Below are 21,884 nucleotides of genomic sequence, written 5' to 3'. Positions count from 1 at the left end.
TTCTCATCACTTTTGACTGAAGAGATTTATTTTGAATTTCCTCAATAGATTTCTTGATAATTCTCTTATAATAACGATCTCTGGTCATGTTCATCCCTAACAACACAAAGCATTCTCTCAGCTTCCACTCTCACAAAAGCTTTCATATTTTTAAAGATTTTAATGGAGGCACCCCTCAGCCTTCTATTACTAAGAGAGTAGGCCTGTCAATCCTTTCTGGTACACAATTCTGGTACTGTCCCTGTAAATCTCTCCAGTGCTTTTATATCTTGCTTATAATATGGAATGCAAGGTGCAAGACAAGTTGAGCTCAACTTTTCTTTTTTCCCCAATTCTATCCATCCCCAAAAGCAAGTGCTTCATTTGTTTTTCTTATGGTCTTGCTAAGCTGTGGAACAATTTCTAATGATTTCTGTATTTGTACTCTTAGATCCTTTTGTTCTTCAATTCTGAGACCTGCACATTCCAACAATAAATGACTTCCCTATTCTTCCTATTAAAATGTACAATCTCAAATTTAACTTCATTTACTAATTATTTGTAAATCATTTTGTAAAGTTTATTAATGTTCTGATATTTGATGCAGTCCTCCTTATTGACAAATCCCTTCAATTTGTTGTCATCTTCAGATTTGAAATAGTGATTTTGATTCCAAATTGATGTAAATTGTACGTCTAGCACTAATCCTTGTGGAATATCCCATGTTCTGCTACTTGAAATAACTATTCTTTCCTCACAATTTCTGCTTTCTGGCTTGAAGTCAGCTAGCAATCCACTCTACCCCAACTCTGCATTCTCTGGCCTTACTATTAGTTTATTATGGAGCATTTATTATGGACATTTTGACAATCCAGATAAATTAGATTTATGTCATAACATTTTTACTTTCATATAATGTGGGCATCATTGGTTGGACCAGCATTGAGTTCCTGCTCCTAGTTGCCTTTGCGAAGGTGATAGAACATAGAACAATATAGCACAGAACAGCCCCTTCGGCCCATGATGTTGTGCCGAACATTTGTCCTAGCTTAAGCACCCATCCATGTACCTATCCAATTGCCACCTAAAGGTCACCAATGATTCTGATTCTGCCACTCCCACAGGCAGTGCATTCCATGCCCCCACCACTCTCTGGGTAAAGAACCTACCCCTGACATCCCCCTTATACCTTCCACCCTTCACCTTAAATTTATGTCCCCTTGTAACACTCTGTTGTACCCGGGGAAAAAGTCTCTGACTGTCTACTCTGATCATCTTATAAACCTCTATCAAGTCACCCCTCATCCTTCGCCGTTCCAATGAGAAAAGGCCTAGCACTCTCAACCTATCCTCGTATGATCTATTCTCCATTCCAGGCAACATCCTGGTAAATCTCCTCTGCACCCTCTCCAAAGCTTCCACATCTTTCCTAAAGTGAGGCAACCAGAACTGCACACAGTACTCCAAATATGGCCTTACCAAGGTCCTGTACAGCTGCAACATCACCTCACGACTCTTGAATTCAATCCCTCTGCTAATGAACGCTAATACACCATAGGCCTTCTTACAAGCTCTATCCACCTGAGTGGCAACTTTCAAAGAGCTATGAACATAGACCCCAAGATCCCTCAGCTCCTCCACCTTACTAAGAACCCTACCGTTAACCCTGTATTCCGCATTCTTATTTGTCCTTCCAAAATGGACAACCTCACACTTGACAGGGTTGAACTCCATCTGCCACTCCTTGAACCACTGCAATCCAGTTGGAGTATGAAAGGACTTGCAGATTTTGATGCCAGTGACAGTGAAGGAGCGGCCTTATAGTTCCTAGTCAAGATGGCGTGTGCTTGGAGGGGAACTAGTAGGTGCTGCACTTGCCCTTCAAGGTGGTAGAGGTCATGAATTTGGAAGTTGCTGTAGAAGGGCCTTGGTGAGTTGCTGTAATGCATCTTGTGGATTGCACACACCGCTGCCGCTGTGTGTCAGTGAAGGGAGTCAATGGTAGACAGTCATCTTCCTGACAACCTAAGTGCTGCAGGGGAGATAAATGGTCAGTAACTATTGTCTCTCACTGTCCCTTAGCTGCTGTAAGGGACAGAGACAGTATGGAGCAGTAGAGGAAATCTTTCGCAGAACCCATCTTATTGTATGGCTGTGAACAGAGTGATCTGCAGTCTACCATTCACACTGCATTGGGAAAGGAAAAATATTTTGAATATTGACATTTTTCCTAACAGCAGAATGACACCAATAAGTTTCCATTGTCCTTGCACTGTAAGTGACATCATTCAATGCCTCTTTCTAAAGGCTGCAGGATAATTTTGATAACATTAGTTGAGCTGGTCTACCTGGCTTAGTAAATAGAGGTGAGTGTGGAAAGAAGTTTTAATGAGCTGATCCACACAGTAGTTGCTGTATATTATTTACTCCTACTGTTGATCTTAACTGATAACTAGGAATGTAAGGACTTAACTAAAACAAGAGAAAGTTAATTAAATCTATCATTTGGCAGTTGCCACCATTCTTTCAAATGGAAAATAATTTGTTCATTTCTTCAAAGGATTACAAATTTCAGTTTCTAAATGTGATAATTGCTGTTCAGTCGTGGTTGGGTCAGGATCCTGAAGGATATTGCAGTTACATATCTATTTCAAAAATTCATGACAAGATAAAATCATAGAGTTGCCTTCTTGAACCGGTATAGTGCTTGCAGCATTGGGAAAATCAGAGTGCAGAGTGCAATTAGGAAGGAAGCTCCAGGATTTTGACTCAGCAACACTGAAGGAATGGCGATATACATCCAAGTCAGGATGGTGAATGACTTGGAGCAGAACTTGCAGGTGGTGGCATTCCCATGTATCTACCGCCCTTGACTTTGGCAGAGATTGTGCATTTGAAAGATGCTGCCAAAGGAGCTTTGGTCAGTTGTCATCATGTATAAAGTGCACATTGCTGCCACTGCGTGTCAGTGGTGAAGGGAGTGAATATAAAAAGTGCTAGACCGGTGCCATTCGAATGAACTGCTTTGACCTGAATGGTGTCAAATTTCTTGAATATTGTTGGAACTGCACTCACCCAGGTAAGTGAGGAGTATTGTCACATTCCTGACTTGTACCTTGTAGATAATGGACAGATATTGCGGAGTCAGGAGGTGAGTTACTTGCCACAGAATTCCTAGTCTCTGACCTATTCTTGTAGCCACTGTATTTATATGGCTGGTCTGGTTCAATTTCTGGTCAATGGCAAGCCCCAGGATTTTGGCAGTGGGGGATTCAGCAATGCTCAGACCCTTGAATGTGGGGACAACAGTTAGATTCTCTCTTGTTGGAGATGGTTATTGCCTGGTACTTGTATAGTAACAAATGTTACTTGGCACTTTTTATCTCAAATCTTGCTGTATGAAATGCTTTAGTATCTGAGGAGTCATGAATGACGATGAACATTGCGCAATCAGTGAACATTTCCAATACTGACCTTCTGATTGAGGGAAGGTCATTAATGAAGCAGTTGAAGATGGTTGGGCCTGGGGTACTACCCTGGAGAACTCCTGCAGTGGTGTCCTAGGGATGAGATAATTGATCTTCAACAATCTGACACTATTTCTTTTCCTCTTTTCTTTCTTAATTTTTCCTTTATACTTCTCACTTCTTTGTAATTTCATATATTTTGCAAAATGATCTTTTAGAAATCCAAATAGCTGGCATACAAAACTTTTTCCTACACTCTAGCCATTCCATTAGGAGGATTATACAAAGCGAATGATTTCTAATCATGAATATTGGTGATGTTGGGTGGAATACTGGAGCTCAGTAAGAATGACGGTGATTACAATCAGTTTATAGGTGAGCTGGATGTTCAGTTTTAAACAGTATTCATCATAATGATGTTAGACAATGTTTCCATCAGTTGGAGAATCTCTAACTAGGCAGCATTGTCTTTTTATTCTGTATCTCTAATTTAAAACGATGCAAAGGAATTTCTTTTTGGACCAATTAGTGAATGTCTTGAAATCTCTACCCGAGAGTGTGATGGAGGCTACATCACCGAAAATATCTAAACAGGAGGGAGACAGAACTTAGAAATATTGAGGAGATGACAGCTTTCAGGAGAGGACACAAAAGAAGCCTGGGTCAGATCAGCAGGGCAGGCTTGAGGGGCTTAATGATCTACTACTGTTCCTGTTTCTTATGTTCTTATACTATTCTTTTAGATATCAATGAGGCTCGGGTAAATGGCGGCTGGGAGGGCTGCCAGTGCTAAATGGTGGCTAAGGCTCAAATCAATACACGGTGTCATGCGCTACAACATACAACAGTTTGGCTGATAAGAGTTCATGGGAGCAAGAGGTGTCTCATGGCCGGAAGAATCTCAAGGAAGGTATTAGGGGATATGCAGCATCAGGGCAATAAGAGGAAGGGACTTTGATGATAATGGAGGCAAAGGCAAGCTGCAGAAGTAACTTAGGACCTCTTAGATACAATGATCTCTGGTGTTCCTCATATGTGTCTTGCATTGTTGATTGTCAGGAAAAGCCCATCTGATTCATGACTGTCCTTTAGAGAAGGAAACTACCATTCTAACCTGGTTTGGCCCACATGTAACTCCAGATCCACAACAATGTGGTTGACTCTTAAATGACCTCTGGGCAATTAGGGATGGGTAACAAATCTTGCCTCACCAGCGATGCCCTTATCCCATAAATGCATTTTTTAAAAAGTAAGGACGGAGTCAGGAAAAGGGCTTAGACAGCCATTAGACAGTGGAGAAAAGAAACCTGGAGAAAAGGTACGGTGATCTTAGAGTAGAGGAGATGGAGACCCAACAGCACTCGATATGCATTGAGATCAGCTCCTGTTGGTACACCAGTTGTGTCTAAGATAAACTCAAGTCTGCACTCCTTGGACTTGAGCAAGTGAAGTCTGGGTGGCTGATGACATGGGAATCAAAATGTGAGAGGATAAAAGTTTGGCTGAGAGCCAGTGCATCAAAAGTGAAGATGGGGAGTAGTTGAGCAATCTGGGAGCAGTAAAACTATGAACAACTATTGCAAGGTCAAAGACCTGGCAATGGCTGTTTGAATATAATGCCTTAAGTAACTTGTAGTAGAATTTATTTCCCAGGGTTGAATGCAGAAGGTGCTTATGTGGGAAAAGAATTGGGAATTTGATGGTGAGGGATGTAAACATGAGCTTGGTAAGCAGTGAAGACGTGGTGGTGAGTATGAAGGAGAGACAGAAGGAGAGACATCTGATGGCCACTGGAAAAGGTGGAATGGGAGCTGACCAGAACATTGATATCATTAAGAGTAAGCTGTTTTCAAGACTGAACCTGAGGGAAAATGGCAGGAAAACTGTACATTTTGGGATAAAACTGGAGGTGGATTTGGGAGTGGTGGGAGTGGTAAACAATGAAAAGTTTAACCAAGGGGCAAGGTGTGTGGAGTAAGGTGAAGTAGGAGGAATAACAAAAGCAGAAACAAAGTCTTAACCCTTTATTTGTTTGATTGGATTCTTGCTAGGAAAGGATATTTTCCCCTTGCCTTCATTTCCATTGGGGCCTAAACAGGACATAAACCCAGTGTTTCTGCCGCAAATGTAAACCTTGCACAGTATTTTGTGCCAGAAATTAATGCAAAAAATGTGAAGTTTCGTGCTTGTAGCACCAAACTAGGAAAATATTACTGAGGCCCAGTGAGCCAGTTTCACCAGTTAGAAGTGACCTCTGTTCTGTGCAACAACGTGTTGAAATGTGACCATGATGTCTCACAGAGCAAGAACCAAGTAGTGCCACAGAATCTAGAGCTTTTATTTCCACTCATATGTAAAGAGGATAATCCAGAGAAAAAGGGAGAGACAAATAAAACAAAAATTAGTGTATGGAAAAATTTGGATCACAATATGGAATCATTTACTGTTCAGCATTGATACTCCTTCTGGGAAAGGAAACGGTTTGGGCTTAGCTGGTTACACAAGTTGCAAACTTTCAATACATACTGTCAGCTCTTAAAGAAACATTGCTATTGTATTTTTGTTTAGACAATGATGAATTTGGCGAAATGTTAATAACATAATAATCATTGTGCTTATAATAACACGTAGACTTTACTTTAACAGCAACTGCACTGGAACAAAACATAAAAACTTAGGGGAGGCAAAAACATATTCGAAGCAGTCATGTTTCCCCAATGCTGGATGTGGATTTCTCTAATAACGGGTTTGGCTATAATCGACCTTCAGTGCTGAAGTAATCACTGCTGCAGAGTATAGATTCCAGGTTGAAAGCTACTGGGTGTACAGACTTAGCAATTTGCTGTACCTTTGTATATGTGCATACTGAGAGCAGTGAGAAGTGAACGTGGACAGAGACAAGTATGTAAAGTGTTCTGATGTACAATCAGGCTTCTCCTTTAAGGATCAGCGTGTTGAAACACTGCATGGCCAATGAACTGAGCCTGCCCCATTAAACATTCTGAATGGCAGAAAGAGTGAGAATAAATGTGGGAATAATGTATTAGACCTTTTAATCCTACACTTCTACATCCTTTGGCCCTGAACAAGATTCTAATGGACACCAAAGAAGAATAACTGTCCTTCTGAAGTATTCAACATTCTTTCAAATAACCCACATTGGATGAAATGTCTGTATCACTGGGACCCTCCAAGAAAAAGACTGTAGTGAGTGTTCTCAATTATCTTAATTTACTTCACTTGAATTGAAGTCCAACTGGTCATCTGAAGTGTCCCGAGAGAATATTTGGCAGAGAGGCTCAACAGGAATCAGGCTCAAACTTTCATTCTGGATGCAGGAATCATGAGCGAGGCCATTTCTCAATTCTGGGTCCAACATGTAATTTTTATGGTCACATGGCAGGAACAAGCTGATTGGGGCAACTATCTCCATGAGCAGATTTCCATAACAGGCAGCTTAGAAGGCCAACTTCATTGACTGGAATATCGGTTTGCTTCTGTAAATTGCTGTTAGGCACCCAAACCTTCACTCCTCACTTATTCCTATTCCCTGCGCCCCCCCCCCCCCCCCCCATGTCGCCTCATCAAACTATTAATGGAAGCCTAAAGCACAATTGCATTACTAAAATGTCTAGAGCTGAACAGAGCTGGCCATCTGTTGCACTGTTTCAAAGACTGGACTGTCAATCAAAGGAAAGAAATCAAAGGGTCAAGCTGATACATTAAAACTGAACCTCGGACTCGACAAGATGGCAGCGATTCTGTAGAACTGCTGTGGACAGCTCTGTCTAACAGCCAAGGCATACCGGTGTTTTATTGCCATCCCTGGCCAACTTATGTGGTGGAATTATTAGTCTAAAACCTTACAGAACACATATTTGTTAATATTTGGGAGTGGGAAGGATGCCAAAAGGAGGGAGGACACTCCCCTGCAGCACCTACAACACCAGAAACTGCAGCAGCAGCAGCCTCTCCTGAACCCCCCAGGGACCTGACAGACTCGCAGGAATTGGCTGCGGCGATGGAGAGACTTACCTTGAAAGTTGCGGCTGCGATTGAGGAAATCCGTGGGGAGATTCGTGCCCAGGTCCAACCCCTTTATTGGTCAGAGTATTGAGTAGAGGAGTTGGGAGGTCATGTTGGGGCTGTACAGGGCATTGATTAGGCCACTGTTGGAATATTGCATGCAATTCTGGTCTCCTTCCTATTGGAAATATGTTGTGAAACTTGAAAGGGTTCAGAAAAGATTTACAAGGATGTTGCCAGGGTTGGAGGATCTGAGCTACAGGGAGAGGCTGAACAGGCTGGGGCTGTTTTCCCTGGAGGGTCAGAGGCTGAGGGGTGACCTTATAGAGGTTTACAAAATTATGAGGGGCATGGATAGGATAAATAGGCAAAGTCTTTTCCCTGGGGTTGGGGAGTCCAGAACTAGAGGGCATAGGTTTAGGGTGAGAGGGGAAAGTTATAAAAGAGACCTAAGGGGCAACATTTTCACGCAGAGGGTGGTACGTGTATAGAATGGGCTTCCAGAGGATGTGGTGGAGGCTGGTACAATTGCAACATTTAAGAGGCATTTGGATGGGTATATGAACAGGAAGGGTTTGGAGAGTTGTGGGCCGGGTGCTGGCAGGTGGGACTAGATTGGGTTGGGATATCTGGTCAGCATGGACAGGTTGGACCGAAGGGTCTGTTTCCATGCTGTACATCTCCATGACTGTATTGCATCCATGCTGCAGAAGCATGAGCAGGAGATCCAGGGCCTCGGGGAGAGACTGGAGGAGGTGGAGGGTCGAGCGAAGCTGCGATGGAGTCCTCATCCAGTCGGATCCAGGTGCTGGATCAAGAGGTGAGAGCCTTGCAAAACTATATCGACGACCTCAAAAACCGAGGTCGGAGGATAAATCTCCAAATTGTCGGGTTCCCTGAAGGTGAGCAGCCAGTCAGCTTCCTTGAAAGCTGGCTGCTGAAGTTTTTGGGCCTTCACATCGAGTCCAGCAGGCTGCAAATTGAAAGGGCATATCGGGTTATAGTGCACAGGCAGGCCCAGTGCAGCACCCCCGCTCGGTCCTAGTGCAATTCCATTCATATAAGGACAAGCAAAAAGTCATAGAAGCTTCCAGATCCCTGGGAAAAGATCCGCAGGCACTGCTGTACAAGCGGTCAAAAATAAAGTTTTTCCAGGTTTTTTCAGCAGTTGTAATTCGAAAGAGGAAGTCCTTCGATGAGGTTAAAAAGAGGCTGAGGAAACTGGGCATTCAGTACTCCATGAGATACCCTGCAGTACTTCATTTCAGCCACGAGGACTCAGTTTATACATTTGACTCAGCGGATAAGGCTAAAAACTTTGTGGACACTTTAAAATAGACGGATTGGCCTGAAGAATACGGTTAAATTCCTTTCTTTCTCCCTAATAATTTGTTTTTTGGAAAGGGGGGAAAAGACTTTGGAATAAGTTGTTCCTTTTTTTTAATAACTGCATTTTCTGATGGGAAATTTTGTGGATGTTCTTTGTTATCTCTCCCCCTTTTTATTTTGTTTGTTCTGTTTCTCTTTTAGTCACAAGTAGGGGTGATATGAAGCCAGAGATGGGTGGAGTGCTCATCCTGACTTTGTCTTTTTTTCTGTTGATTTAAGGATCATCTCCTTGTTTTTATTTCTGGCCTAAGGCTGGGGCACAGTCCGGGTTTGAGGGAGCTGTGAAGGAGGGGATGGGTAGGAGGAGTGCCCCCTATGGGCAGGGGGAAGAGTCTTCCATTCAAGGTTCTATAGTTGGTTTTCTTTGTAGTCTTTTGGTAGTAATAGTTGTTTATAGCTATGATAGAGTAGCTTTTGTATGTATAGTTTTTCGATTCTATGAGTCTTTATTTACTTATGCTCGGTGCTTTGTAAGCAGGGTTCTCCCTTTGAGGGGTTCAAAGGTGTCTGATGGCTAAGTGTCTTATTAAATGGTGCACCTGGAACATTAAGGGAAGTCATTCGCCTGTTAAAAAGAAAAAAAGTGTTTTCTAGCCTTAACAGGGAAAGGGTTGATAGCGCTTTGTTGCAGGAACCCCACCTTGATGATGGGGAACACCTGAAATTACAACAGGGGGTTATGACCAGGTATTCTTTTCATCCTTTACTATTAAAAGTAGGGGAGTGGCGGTACTAATCCAGAAAAATCTTCCGTTCACATTATTAGAGCAGATGAAAGATGAGCAGGGATGGTTTGTGATACTTAAAGCCCTGATACATAGGGAGGAATATGGCATTTTAAACGTCTACTGTCCTCCAGCGCATCCCTTCAAATTCTTGATTAGCGCTTTCTCTAAGTTGAGTGTTTTTAGAACACGGCACATTATTATAGGGAGGGGATTTTAATTGTCTTTTGGATCTGACAGGGCCCCCAACTATTTCTTCACAGGCCAAGCAGGTGACTGACTTATGCGAGGAGTTGGGGCTAGTGGATATTTAGAGATGTCTCTACCCTACCGGCAGGGACTTCACCTTTTTTTCAAACCCACATAAATGTCACACGAGGATTGACCTCTTTCTGGCTCCCTTGGCCCTTCTGGATTCAATTATGGGTTGTAAAATTGGGAATATAGCTATCTCTGATCACGCGGCAGTATATTTGAGGTTAAGGCCAAGAGTGAAGGGCTAGGTTTGCGGCATTGGCGTTTTGACCGTTTCACCTTAAGGATTCCAAATTTGTGGAATACGTTTTGAAGGAGTTTCAGGAATTCTTGACTATCAACTCAGGCACGGCTAGTAGTCCGTCCATGCTATGGGAGACTGCTAAGGCCTTTGCTAGGGGATTAGCTATTTCCTATTCGGCTAGCCAGAAATGGGTGGCACGGTGGCACAGTGGTTAGCACTGCTGCCTCACAGCGCCTGAGACCCGGGTTCAATTCCCGCCTCAGGCGACTGACTGTGTGGAGTTTGCACGTTCTCCCCGTGTCTGCGTGGGTTTCCTCCGGGTGCTCCGGTTTCCTCCCACAGTCCAAAGATGTGCAGGGTCAGGTGAATTGGCCATGCTAAATTACCCGTAGTGTTAGGTAAGGGGTAAATGTAGGGGTATGGGTGGGTTTCGCTTCGGCGGGTCGGTGTGGACTTGTTGGGCCGAAGGGCCTGTTTCCACACTGTAATGTAATCTAATCTAAAAAAAAACGACAGAAGGAGGAACAGCAGCATCTTCTTGAGACGCGGTTGAAAGCTGCGGAGGTGGCACATTTTGCGCGGCCTTCGGTGACTAAGCTACAGCGGATCATGGCCCTTCGGGCTGCTTTGAATTCACCACTGACACAAAATGCAAAGAAAGTACTTGCTTTTGCAAGACAAAGGCTGTTCGAATATGGGGATAGGCCAGGGAAGTATTTAGCGTACATGACTCGGAAAAAGCGTCCTCCCCAATCCATTACTGCAATCAGAGACAGCGCCGGGCTCCTTACATACGATGCTAAAAAGATTAATGAGGCTTTTCGGAGCTTTTACTCTGAATTGTATCAGTCTGAAGGTTGCGAAGACAGGAGGGCTAAAATGGAGATCTTTTTAAAGAACCTGAACCTCCCAGGGGTAACCTTGGAACAGGCCTCTCTCCTTAATGCCCCCTTGACAGTTCAGGAAATACAGGAGGCAGCTAGGCAACTTCAGAGTGGGAAAGTGCCTGGTCCTAATCGTCTTCTCGGTGAGTTTTATAAGAGGTTTATAGGGATTTTGTCAGAGCCGATGTTGGAGATGTATAATCGCTCCTATATGCATGAATGCCTACCACCATCTTTGAGAAAAGCTAATATTTCCTTAATTCTTAAGAAGGGGAAGGTTCCTGAGGATTGTGCCTCATACAGGCCCAACTCTCTATTAAATTCTGATTTCAAGATTCTGTCCAAGATTCTGGCACTGAGATTGGTGAAGGTGTTGCCCCATATTGTGAAAGAGGACCAGAGAGGCTTTATAAGGGGCAGTAGGTCCTCGAATAATATTAGAAGGTTGCTGAATATGGTCCAAGTCTGTCAGCAACAATCGATTCAGGGGTTGGTGATTTCCTTAGATGCAGAGAAAGCATTTGACCGGGTGGAATGGCCATATCTTTTTTATGTCTTAGAACAGTTTGGGTTGGGTGAGGTCTTTGCTAGGTGGGTGAAAGTTTTATATCGCCATCCTCTGGCTGCGGTCATCTCCAATGGGGTGAAGTCTGGGAATTTTACGATTGGTAGGGGTAGTCGGCAAGGCTGCCTCCTCTCACCGTTGTTGTTTATGTTGGTGATAGTGCCGCTGGCAGAAGCCATTCGTCAGAACGTCCACACAACTGCTCCGGAAGTGGGATCGAGGGCACACAAGATTACACTGTATGCAGATGATGTTCTTCTGTTTTTATCGAACCTGATGACCTCCATAGCCTATTTGATACAATTTATCAATTCATTTGGGGCTATTTCAGGATATAAGATTAACTTTGCAAAATCGGAGGCTATGCCTTTGGGGAACCTTAAGGATGTACCAGAAGTTGAAGGTGACCCTAAGTTCCCTTTTAACTCAAAGATCAGCAAGGCAGCCTTTGTGTGTAGCCACAGAAAATGGGGGAGATACTAAACGAATGTTTTGCATCAGTATTTACTGTGGAACAGGACATGGAAGATATGGACTGTCGGGAAATAGATGGTGACATCTTGCAAAATGTCCAGATTACAGAGGAGGAAGTGCTGGATGTCTTGAAACGGTTAAAAGTGGATAAGTCCCCAGGACCTGATCAGGTCCGAGAACTCTGTGGGAAGCTAGAGAAGTGATTGCTGGGCCTCTTGCTGAAATATTTGTATCATTGATAGTCACGGGTGAGGTGCCGGAAGACTGGAGGTTGGCAAACGTGGTGCCACTGTTTAAGAAGGGCGGTAAAGACAAGCCAGGGAACTACAGACCGGTGAGCCTGACCTCAGTGGTGGGCAAGTTGTTGGGAGGAAATCCTGAGGGACAGGATGTACATGTATTTGGAAAGGCAAGGACTAATTCGGGATAGTCAACATGGCTTTGTGCATGGGAAATCATGTCTCACAAACTTGATTGAGTTTTTTGAAGAAGTAACAAAGAAGATTGATGAGGACAGAGCAGTAGATGTGATCTATATGAACTTCAGTAAGGCGTTTGACAAGGTTCCCCATGGGAGACTGATTAGCAAGGTTAGATCTCATGGAATACACGGAGAACTAGCCATTTGGCTCAAAGGTAGAAGACAGAGGGTGGTGGTGGAGGGTTGTTTTTCAGACTGGAGGCCTGTGACCAGTGGAGTGCCACAAGGATCGGTGCTGGGTCCTCTACTTTTTGTCATTTACATAAATGATTTGGATGCGAGCATAAGAGGTACAGTTAGTAAGTTTGCAGATGACACCAAAATTGGAGGTGTAGTGGACAGCCCGGAAGGTTACCTTAGATTACAACAGGACCTTAATCAGATAGGCCAATGGGCTGAGAAATGGCAGATGGAGTTTAATTCAGATAAATGCGAGGTGCTGCATTTTGGGAAAGGAAATCTTAGCAGGAATTATACACTTAATGGTAAGGTCCTAGGGAGTGTTGCTGAACAAAGAGACCTTGGAGTGCAGATTCATAGCTCCTTGAAAGTGGAGTCACAGGTGGATTGAATAGTGAAGAAGGCGTTTGGTATACTTTCCTTTCTTGGTCAGAGTATTGAGTACAGGAGTTGGGAGGTCATGTTGCGGCTGTACAGGACATTGGTTAGGCCACTGTTGGAATATTGCATGCAATTCTGGTCTCCTTCCTATCGGAAAGATGTTGTGAAACTTGAAACGGTTCAGAAAAGATTTACAAGGATGTTGCCAGGGTTGGAGGATCTGAGCTACAGGCAGAGGCTGATAGGCTGGGGCAGTTTTCCCTGGAGCGTCGGAGGCTGAAGGGTGACCTTATAGAGGTTTACAAAATTATGAGGGGAATGGATAGGATAAATAGGCAAAGTCTTTTCCCTGGGGTCGGGGAGTCCAGAACTAGAGGGCATAGGTTTAGGGTGAGAGGGGAAAGATATAAAAGAGACCTAAGGGGCAACTTTTTCACGCAGAGTGTGGTACGTGTATGGAATGAGCTGCCAGAGGATGTGGTGGAAGCTGGTACAATTGCAACATTTAAGAGGTATTTGGATGGGTATATGAATAGGAAGGGTTTGGAGGGATATGGGCTGGGTGCTGGAAGGTGGGATGAGATTGGGTTGGGATATCTGGTCGGCATGGACGGATTGGACTGAAGGGTCTGTTTCCATGCTGTACATCTCTATAATTCTGAAGGGGCTTGACAGGCTAGATACTGAAATGGTATTTCCTCTTGTGGATGAATCTAAAATCATGGGATCTCCCATTTAAGACATGATAAGGGATTTCTTCTCTAAAGGGCAGTTATTATGGAACTCTCTTCGACAGAGCATTAGCGTTTGGGACACTCAATATATTTAAGGCTTAGTAAGGCAGATTTGTGATTGTTAAGAGAACTTCACACTTATAGGTGATAGGCGAAAATATGGAGTTGTGGCCACACTCAGATCAACCATGATCTTATTGAATGGTACAGCAGACTTGATGGGCTGAATGACCTACTCATCTTATGATCAAAATATACAATCACAGTTGAACACTTAGTCTGTTCCGGACAGATGTTTTATTTTCTCATGTTAAATACGGATTAGCAACAGTGTCTTTGTACTCTCAATAAATCAGCAGAATGACCTATTTGTTTTGTACGTTATTTAGTTTTTCTTTGTCCCAGGCACTTTTCCTTTTGACAATGTAGTCTTGCCAATTGTCCAGTCGGAAACTGCAATTTTACCAACATAATATCCGCCTTTTTAACACATTTCTGATTGTCTTTTGTTGTTTTGAATTTTTACTCCTCCACCACTACCCTGCCGACTTCTCCAGAGGAGAGGAATGGTTAGATTTTTTTGTAGATTTTAATCATCGCTGCTCCATTATGAAGTACAGGATGAAATGCAGTCTAAATGAGGCAATAGATAATTCATCAGTTTTTACCGTTCCATATGGTACTCTGTGTAGTGGTCTAATGAAGAATTCATAAATCTCATCTGGACTAAATCAAATCATTTGGATTAATTCCTAGACTTGCACTCCAGATGGATGCAAGGGAATTACATCCTTGGCTCTATCAAACACAGATTGTGGAGATAAGGTCGTAATTTGTGTTGCTGTCCTAATGAAACACTTTGTTGGTAAGTTTTAATTTAATATGAAATCAGCAAGCAAAATCTTGTCCTTTTCTGATCAGAATGAGTTGAGTCTTGTATTTTTAGTTTTAGAATGGTGACCTTCCACAATTCCAAATCCAAAATGGCCTCTCCCCTCGTCAGCCTGTCAACGTACTGAGTTAGGAAACCCTCCTGAACACACCTTACAAAAACAGCTCCTTCCAAACCATCTGCTCGAAGGAGGTTCCAATCAATATCGGGAAAGTTAAAGTCACCCATTACAACAACCCTACTACATTCACACTTTTCCAAAATCTGCCGACCAATGCTTTCTTCAATCTCCCTGCTGCTATTGGGAGGCCTGTAGTAAACCCCTAATGAGGTGACTGCTCCCTTACTATTCCTAATTTCCACCCATATTGACTCAGTAGGCAGACCCTCCTCGACAATGATAACTTCTGTAGCTGTGATACCCTCTCTGATTAGCAGTGCTACACCCCCCTCCTCTTTTCCCCCGTCCCTATTCTTTTTAAATGTTCTAAACCCTGGAACATCCAGCAACCATTCCTGCCCCTGAGAAACCCACGTCTCTGTATGGCCACAACATCATAGCACCAGGTACTGATCCTTGCTCTAAGCTCATCACTTTTATTCCTGATACTCCTTGCATTAAAGCAAATACACTTTAACTGATCCCCGATGCCTCAGTAAATTACAAAGCTGTGTGGATTGTGCTCCAGAAATTTAGATGTCCAAGAAACTTCTTCACAATCCTATAATTGCTTCACGATGATATGACTGCAACTGTTGGGAGTGGGACACCTAAAACAGAGCACTTCTAAGTCTGGACTGGTATCAACTAAGGCTGAGAGGTAGCCCCATACTATTTACAATCTCCCTGACTATTAGTATTCAAAGAGGCCCCGAGTGAGACTATTAAACACTGCCTAGATAGAAACTCTTTAACCTCAGTTAAAACTAAACTGACCACCACAAACATACATGACCTATAGCACATAATGACTGCAGTGTCATTAGTCAGTCCGCATTGGCTTTGCAAGCCTTCCCAAGCTCTTCAGTTTTGCTCATGAGAGACTCAGCCTGCCCTTGAATAAAGAGAAACAAACCCCATATTAACATAGACCTGGTGTGTCAAATATTTCACCTCCCACATGTGTTAAAGGGCAGACTCTGGAATATGGTGAGCCTTTTCCAGACCTTGGCAGCAACCTTTCTGAGAATGTCACCATGATCAAGGGGACCCAATACCAGATCAGCCCTGCTAGCCCAGCCACCTACAACTGTGTTTTACAAAAAGGATCTCTCTACCTTTCTTTAAATGCTCTAGTGTACAGATTAATTATCACCACATTTCTGTGCAGTAGTGAAACTTTACAGTACAGACTGTAGAGGAATTTCATCAGCAGTAGCTTTGCTACATTCTCCAGATTCAATGGGAAGATCATAGATCAAATACTAGTGTCCTTCTTGAAGCCTGTTCTACAAGCAATGAGGCAAAACTCCAATAAAACCAACTACCAAATAATGTATCCAGATGTTTGAGATGTATTTTCCTGCCAGTATCTATTTCTCAACTTCCAGATGGCCCATGTTCTGGGGCAGACAAAGAAAACACTATAAAGACACACTGAAACTCTCCTTGATGCATGGCATTAATGACTCAGAGGAGCTCATCACCCAATTGTTCAAAATGGCAACAACTTGTCCATCAAGTTGCATCATATTTTGAGTCCAAATGTTTCAATGATCAGCAAAGCAGCAGCAGAGGAGGAAAGGACACAAAATAAATCCTGCATCTGGAACCCATGCAACTGTGGGACATCCTGCCCCATTTGCCTAAAGACATGTGTTGAAAATCAGCCTATTCAGTCACATGAAGACCCATAGCAGAAACTCACAACACTGACAGAAATCATCTTTGAATCAAAGAACAGACGACAATGGCTGCAATTGCCATGAAGACCAAACTAAATGGCAATTTTACCAAATCTTCATGAAGAACAAGCATGAATGAACTTTATTATACTGTGCTCCATTCATTTCTTCACCAGAAACTTCCTCCACTGCACCATCTATCTCAGAGAAGGACAGTGCAGCCAAGTCATGAGGACACCGTCAATTCCAAGTTCCCCTGCAAGCCACAAAGCAGTCCAATGTGAACTTCTATCACTCTCCATTCCCTGTCACTATGTCAAATTTCTTAGGATTCCCAACTTTGGGAGCTCCATCAGCCCAATAATCTGCTTTGTTTCAAGGTATGGTCCACCATCATCTTCAGAGAGAAATTAAGGTTGAACAATAAATGCAGTCTTGTCAGCACAGCCCACATCTCACAGAGAAGTAATTTTTAAAGCTACAAGCTGCTTCATCCCCAAAGTTGAAACTGAGGATCTATTGGATCATTGAAACAATTCAAACACAATGGGCTTAATGTAGATTAAACAATGATCGTGAAGAATTTCTACCGGATAGTTTTACCGCTGTAACTTTAGTGGCTGTGACAATGTACACAGAAAGCCACAAGGAAATTCATTGTCAATTACCTTGTTGGTCCTATAAAACATAGAAAGATTGGACTGTGTTTCTTGTACGGTGACATGAGGCCCTCTCTGACTGCTATTTTTTTTTAAATTTGGGAACAGGATTGGAATTTTAACATCAAGCTTTTAGAGGAAACTCTCTCAGGAGTTCTCTTGATTGGTCCACTGTGACTGTGTCAAAATATTAACTAAGATCCTGAAAAAATGGCATAAACGACAGTTCCCTCTGCAGTTTCTATTGCATTGCAGTGAACAATCAGAAAAAAAGCAAAACTCAGAATTTTTTTCTCAATGGTGTCATGGGCCTGTATGCTAATCCCTGTACATCAGTAGGAGGGGATCAGTGTAAGTTTACTTGAACCATGCTTCCAACATTCTGACTATTGTTTATCCTGATAGATAAATGTCAACTGAACCTCTTGTAATGAAAAAGCATATTTAAAATCCAGCCTCCAGGGTAAAACTGGGAGCTGAATTTAAAACTGAATGCTGCCCCACATATCTCCAAGAAACCCAGCTGTGAAAGTGACATGAGCAGCCAGCAACCCCGTAGATAGTGATTTTTAACAGCACTGCTTATGGCCCTGAACGATTGGAGTGTTTCACCCATTTCCTCAGTCTCCCGTAATTCCAACCTTCATTCTCTCCAAACCTCCAGTATTCTCAACTGCCAATTTTTCCATACATGCCCTAGCCCTCAGACAATCAGACCCAGCTCCTCCCTCCTGTTTCTCAACTCCCTCCTGATGGTAGTATCTTCTCACAGTCCATTTTTTTGGGGAACAGCCACAGGGTTGTGACCTGCGACCTGCCACTGCTGGTGTTTCCTCCTGCTTGGGTTTTGTATTCAAGAACTAGATCAAAAACATCCGAATGAAATCCTGCTATTAAGAATGGCCTAGTCCACATTCCCTACTCTGACTCTGGAGGTAATAGTAAGGAACTTAAAAATACCATACATCTGTCTCGAATACACAGTGTAAGGTGTACTGCCATGTGCTGAGGTGACGCTCCATCAAATTTGCCCTGACAAAGTGCCTCAACTTGAATCTCAAAAGCAGACACTCAGCAAACATTTACTGTAATTTTTAATTTCAGTTTACACATTTTGGGTATAATTATAACATTTACCACTGGATTGAAACCAGATGATAGTGAACTGATAGTTTGTTTTACATCCTGCCTGGAATGATAGCTGGCATTTGTAAGATGGGGGAGGGTCAATTCACATTGCCTATTTGTCACCAGTAATAGAATAAGCCCTAGCCTTTACTACATGATTTTCTTTGGTCACTTATACCTTCCCTACCTTTTCTGGCTATTATTTACATATTCTACAAGCATACATAACTGAGACAATGTTCTTCAATACCAACTTGATGCCTGAACTCAAGAAATTACCTACCAAGCAATCGCCTGTCATTTTATTCTATTTCCCTAATTCTTTTTGCTGCTCAGCATCTGAGTGTAGCCTTTAGTGTTCAAACAGAGATAATCAAAGATGGGAGGTCATAGTAATCTCTATGGGTATCAGACAATGATGCTTATGGATAAATGAATTTCCAAGAGGTTCATATATCCTTAACAAATCTGACGCACACACACACGCAACGCACGCACACACAGTCTTAACTTAACAAGAAGAGCACACCTTTTAATGATTTGGAGCATTATAATATGGCTGTTTTAGCATAAGGTCTAAACCCAGCTGAGGATCATCAAGAGGGACAAAGAGCACAAGGACATTAAATGAGTTCAAAATCATTGATACAATAAGCATATATTACAATGTAGAACAAATCTGAAGCAATGAAGGGTTACCTGAACAATCTCTAACATTTCTGACTTGCTGATGTATCCGTTTCCATCGAGATCATACATGCTGAAAGCCCACTTCAGTTTCTGCTCCAATTTGCCTCTTGATGTAACACTTAGTGCAATGATAAATTCTCGGAAATCTATTGTCCCATCTCCATTAGCATCAAAAGTGCGAAAAACATGTTCAGCAAATTTGGAAGCGTCTCCATAAGGAAAGAAGTTCCCGTAAATTTTCTTGAATTCTTCCATTGATAAATTCCCACTGGGACAATCCCTGAGGAAGCCCTTGTACCACTCTTGGATCTCATGCTCAGTGAAGTCTGTGCTGTCCAGCAAATCCTGCATCACCTCAGGCCGTAGCTTGCTGTTTTGCTTCCCCATCTTGAACTTAAAAATGTTCAGCTGCAGAACAATTCCAAAAGAACATTGACTTAAACCAGAGTTAAGAGTGGGAGCCAATTTAATCTGCCAAGGAAAAAGATATTTCTGACTTGTAAATGCATGATTTCAAAGATTAAAAAGAAATTGAAAAAAACACGCTGGAAATAGAAACCGAAAATACTCAAAATAATCCGTGGGCCACTCAACGAAAGAAGGATACAAGTAAGTTAATCTCATATTTGTGAACCAAAGGATGATCTTTATTTGAGAGATTTCTAAAGTATTACCAATAAGACCTCTTGCGTATTCACATCAGCAGAAACATCTTACTGGATATCAAAAAGGCACTGAATTAATGAGGTAGATTTCTCAAAACATTTTCATGCTTTATTTGTTGAGGAAACCACAAAAAAGTTCATCATTGCTGTTAATCAAGTCAAACACATGTAATGTAATGATCTATTCCAATCCAATTTATATCACCAGATAATAATTCAAAGGAGACAGCTCTTGTGACATGGAGGTGAATACCCTCCCTCTGAGCCAGAAGGCCTAAGCTGAAGTCCCATTCGTTCAAGAGGTGTAGCATTACACATCTGATTAGGTTGATTATAAATATCTACAATTCAGTAGAATTTTAAAAAAAAATGTTACTTAAGAGTTATAGCAAAAAGCATTTATTGTTAGTTTCTTCAACGATCTTGTTTGCAGATAAATGCTGTAGAATTAATTACCAAAGGTAATTCTAAGGAACTTTAAATTGTATACAAGTCTGGGACAATCAGATTGATAAGAACTTTTTGTATTCATTCATGGAATATGGGCATTGCTGGGACAGCCCAGCATTTATAGACTTCCCTAGTTGCCCTTGAGAAGGTGATGGCGAGTCACATCCTTGAATTAGTGCAGTCGATGTGCTGTAGGTTGATCCATAATGCTGTTAGAAAGTTCCAAGATTTTGACCCAGTGACACTGAAGGAATGGCAATATAGTTCCAAGTCAGGATGGTGAGTGACTTGGAGGAATACCTCAAGGTGGTGATGTTTCCATTATGAAAACAATTGCACTTTAAAAAAAGGAGGAAGACAGATAATGATAGTGACCACATGGGAAGTGATTCAAAAGGGGAAAGAAAGCTACACTGTTGCCTGACCCAACAGTTAATCTGCATAGCTACTGCCTCTGCTGTTTGACTTTCATCCAAGATAAATTAACCAACAGCGAAATTCACAGCACACCTTGGAGAAACCTATGTGGGAGGGTTCACAGCAGGGGAGCAGCTCTAAAGTGTAACCTTACTGTTTATTCTGTATCACTACAGTAGACAGTTCTTTTTTGATTGTTTGTTTTATTGAGATCTGTCTCTTGATTAAAAATATAAAACATAGGTACTAAGTTAGCCTGGTGCAGTGTCTTTAAGAGCAGTATGACTGTTGTATTTTCTGGGTCTGTCGATTGTTGAGGAGCAAAAATGGCCTTCAGTATAGTGGTGTGTTCTTCTTGCCAGACATGGGAGTTTATGGAGAGTTTACATGTTACTGATGATTATGTCTGTAGGATGTGTGTTTGGTTGCTAATCTTATTGGATCACATGGATAAGTTTGAGCTGCAGTTACAGGAGCTAGGGAGTGTGATGGATGGTAGTTGTAGAAAGTGAGAAAAACCACAGATACAGTCAGGTAGATGGGTTGCCTTGAGGAAAGGGAGGAGATGGAGACAGGAGGTGCAAGAGTCTCCTGTGGCTACCCCTATCTCAAACAAGTATGCTTCTTTGGAAAATGTAGGGGCTGATTGACTCTAAGGGGAATATAGCACTGACAGCCAGATTTCTGGTACTGAGACTGGGTGTAATGTAGTGAGGGGTATGCCAGGTTCCAAGCAAATGACTCTCTAGTCAGAGGCACAGACAGACGTTTCTGCGAACTACAGCGAGACTTCAGAATGGTATGTTGCCTCTCTAGTGCCAGGATCAAGGATATCTTGGAGAGGGTGCAGAATATTCTCAAAGGAGAGGGGTCCATCAGAAGGTTGTTATACACATTGGAACTAACAACATAGTAAGAGAAAAGGATGAGATTCTGAAGCAAGAATATAGGAAGTTACGAAGGAACTTAAAGTAGGTTTTTGAGGGTAGCATCGTCTGGATTACTCCTGGTGTCACGAGCTAGTGAGGGTCGGAATAGGAGGATACAGCAGATGAATGCACGGCTGAGGAACTGGTACAGCAGGGGAGAAGGATTCACACTTTTGTATCATTGGATTCTCTTCTGGGGTAGAAGGGACCTGTATAAGAAGGACGGATTTCATCTGAAATGGAAGGGGATTAATACTGGCCAGGAGTTTTGCCAGAGCTGTTCGGGAAACTGGGGTGGGACCAGGGAGATAGTGAGGAAAGAGATCAGTTTGAGATTGGTAAGTTGGAAAAAGGTGCAAGTGAAACAGTCAGAGCAGGCAGGAACAAACTAGCGAATGAGCTAGGACTGATAAAATTAAACGGCA

General features: G+C 42.4%; 1 protein-coding gene across 11 annotated transcripts in view; it reads right to left on the bottom strand.

Moving 5' to 3' along the window:
* LOC122549160 (neurocalcin-delta) overlaps positions 1-21,884 on the bottom strand; it is a 356,229-nt gene that overhangs the window by 15,294 nt on the left and 319,051 nt on the right. For 9 of the 11 annotated variants that reach the window (XM_087986280.1, XM_087986275.1, XM_087986278.1 and 6 more), the window contains one exon: positions 19,008-19,406. In XM_087986280.1, the coding sequence (XP_087842406.1) occupies positions 19,008-19,385 (378 nt within the window). In that variant the 5' untranslated portion in view covers positions 19,386-19,406. Of the gene's footprint in view, positions 1-19,007; positions 19,470-21,884 lie in introns of all 11 variants that reach the window. The other 2 variants (XM_043688506.2, XM_043688508.2) reach the window with 1 other exon arrangement.

Source organism: Chiloscyllium plagiosum, unplaced genomic scaffold (genome assembly GCF_037043375.1).
Source record: "Chiloscyllium plagiosum isolate Xiang-an unplaced genomic scaffold, Cpla_swu_hap1 HiC_scaffold_4, whole genome shotgun sequence".
NCBI lineage: Eukaryota > Metazoa > Chordata > Chondrichthyes > Orectolobiformes > Hemiscylliidae > Chiloscyllium > Chiloscyllium plagiosum.
This window is presented reverse-complemented; position numbering and strand designations above follow the sequence as displayed.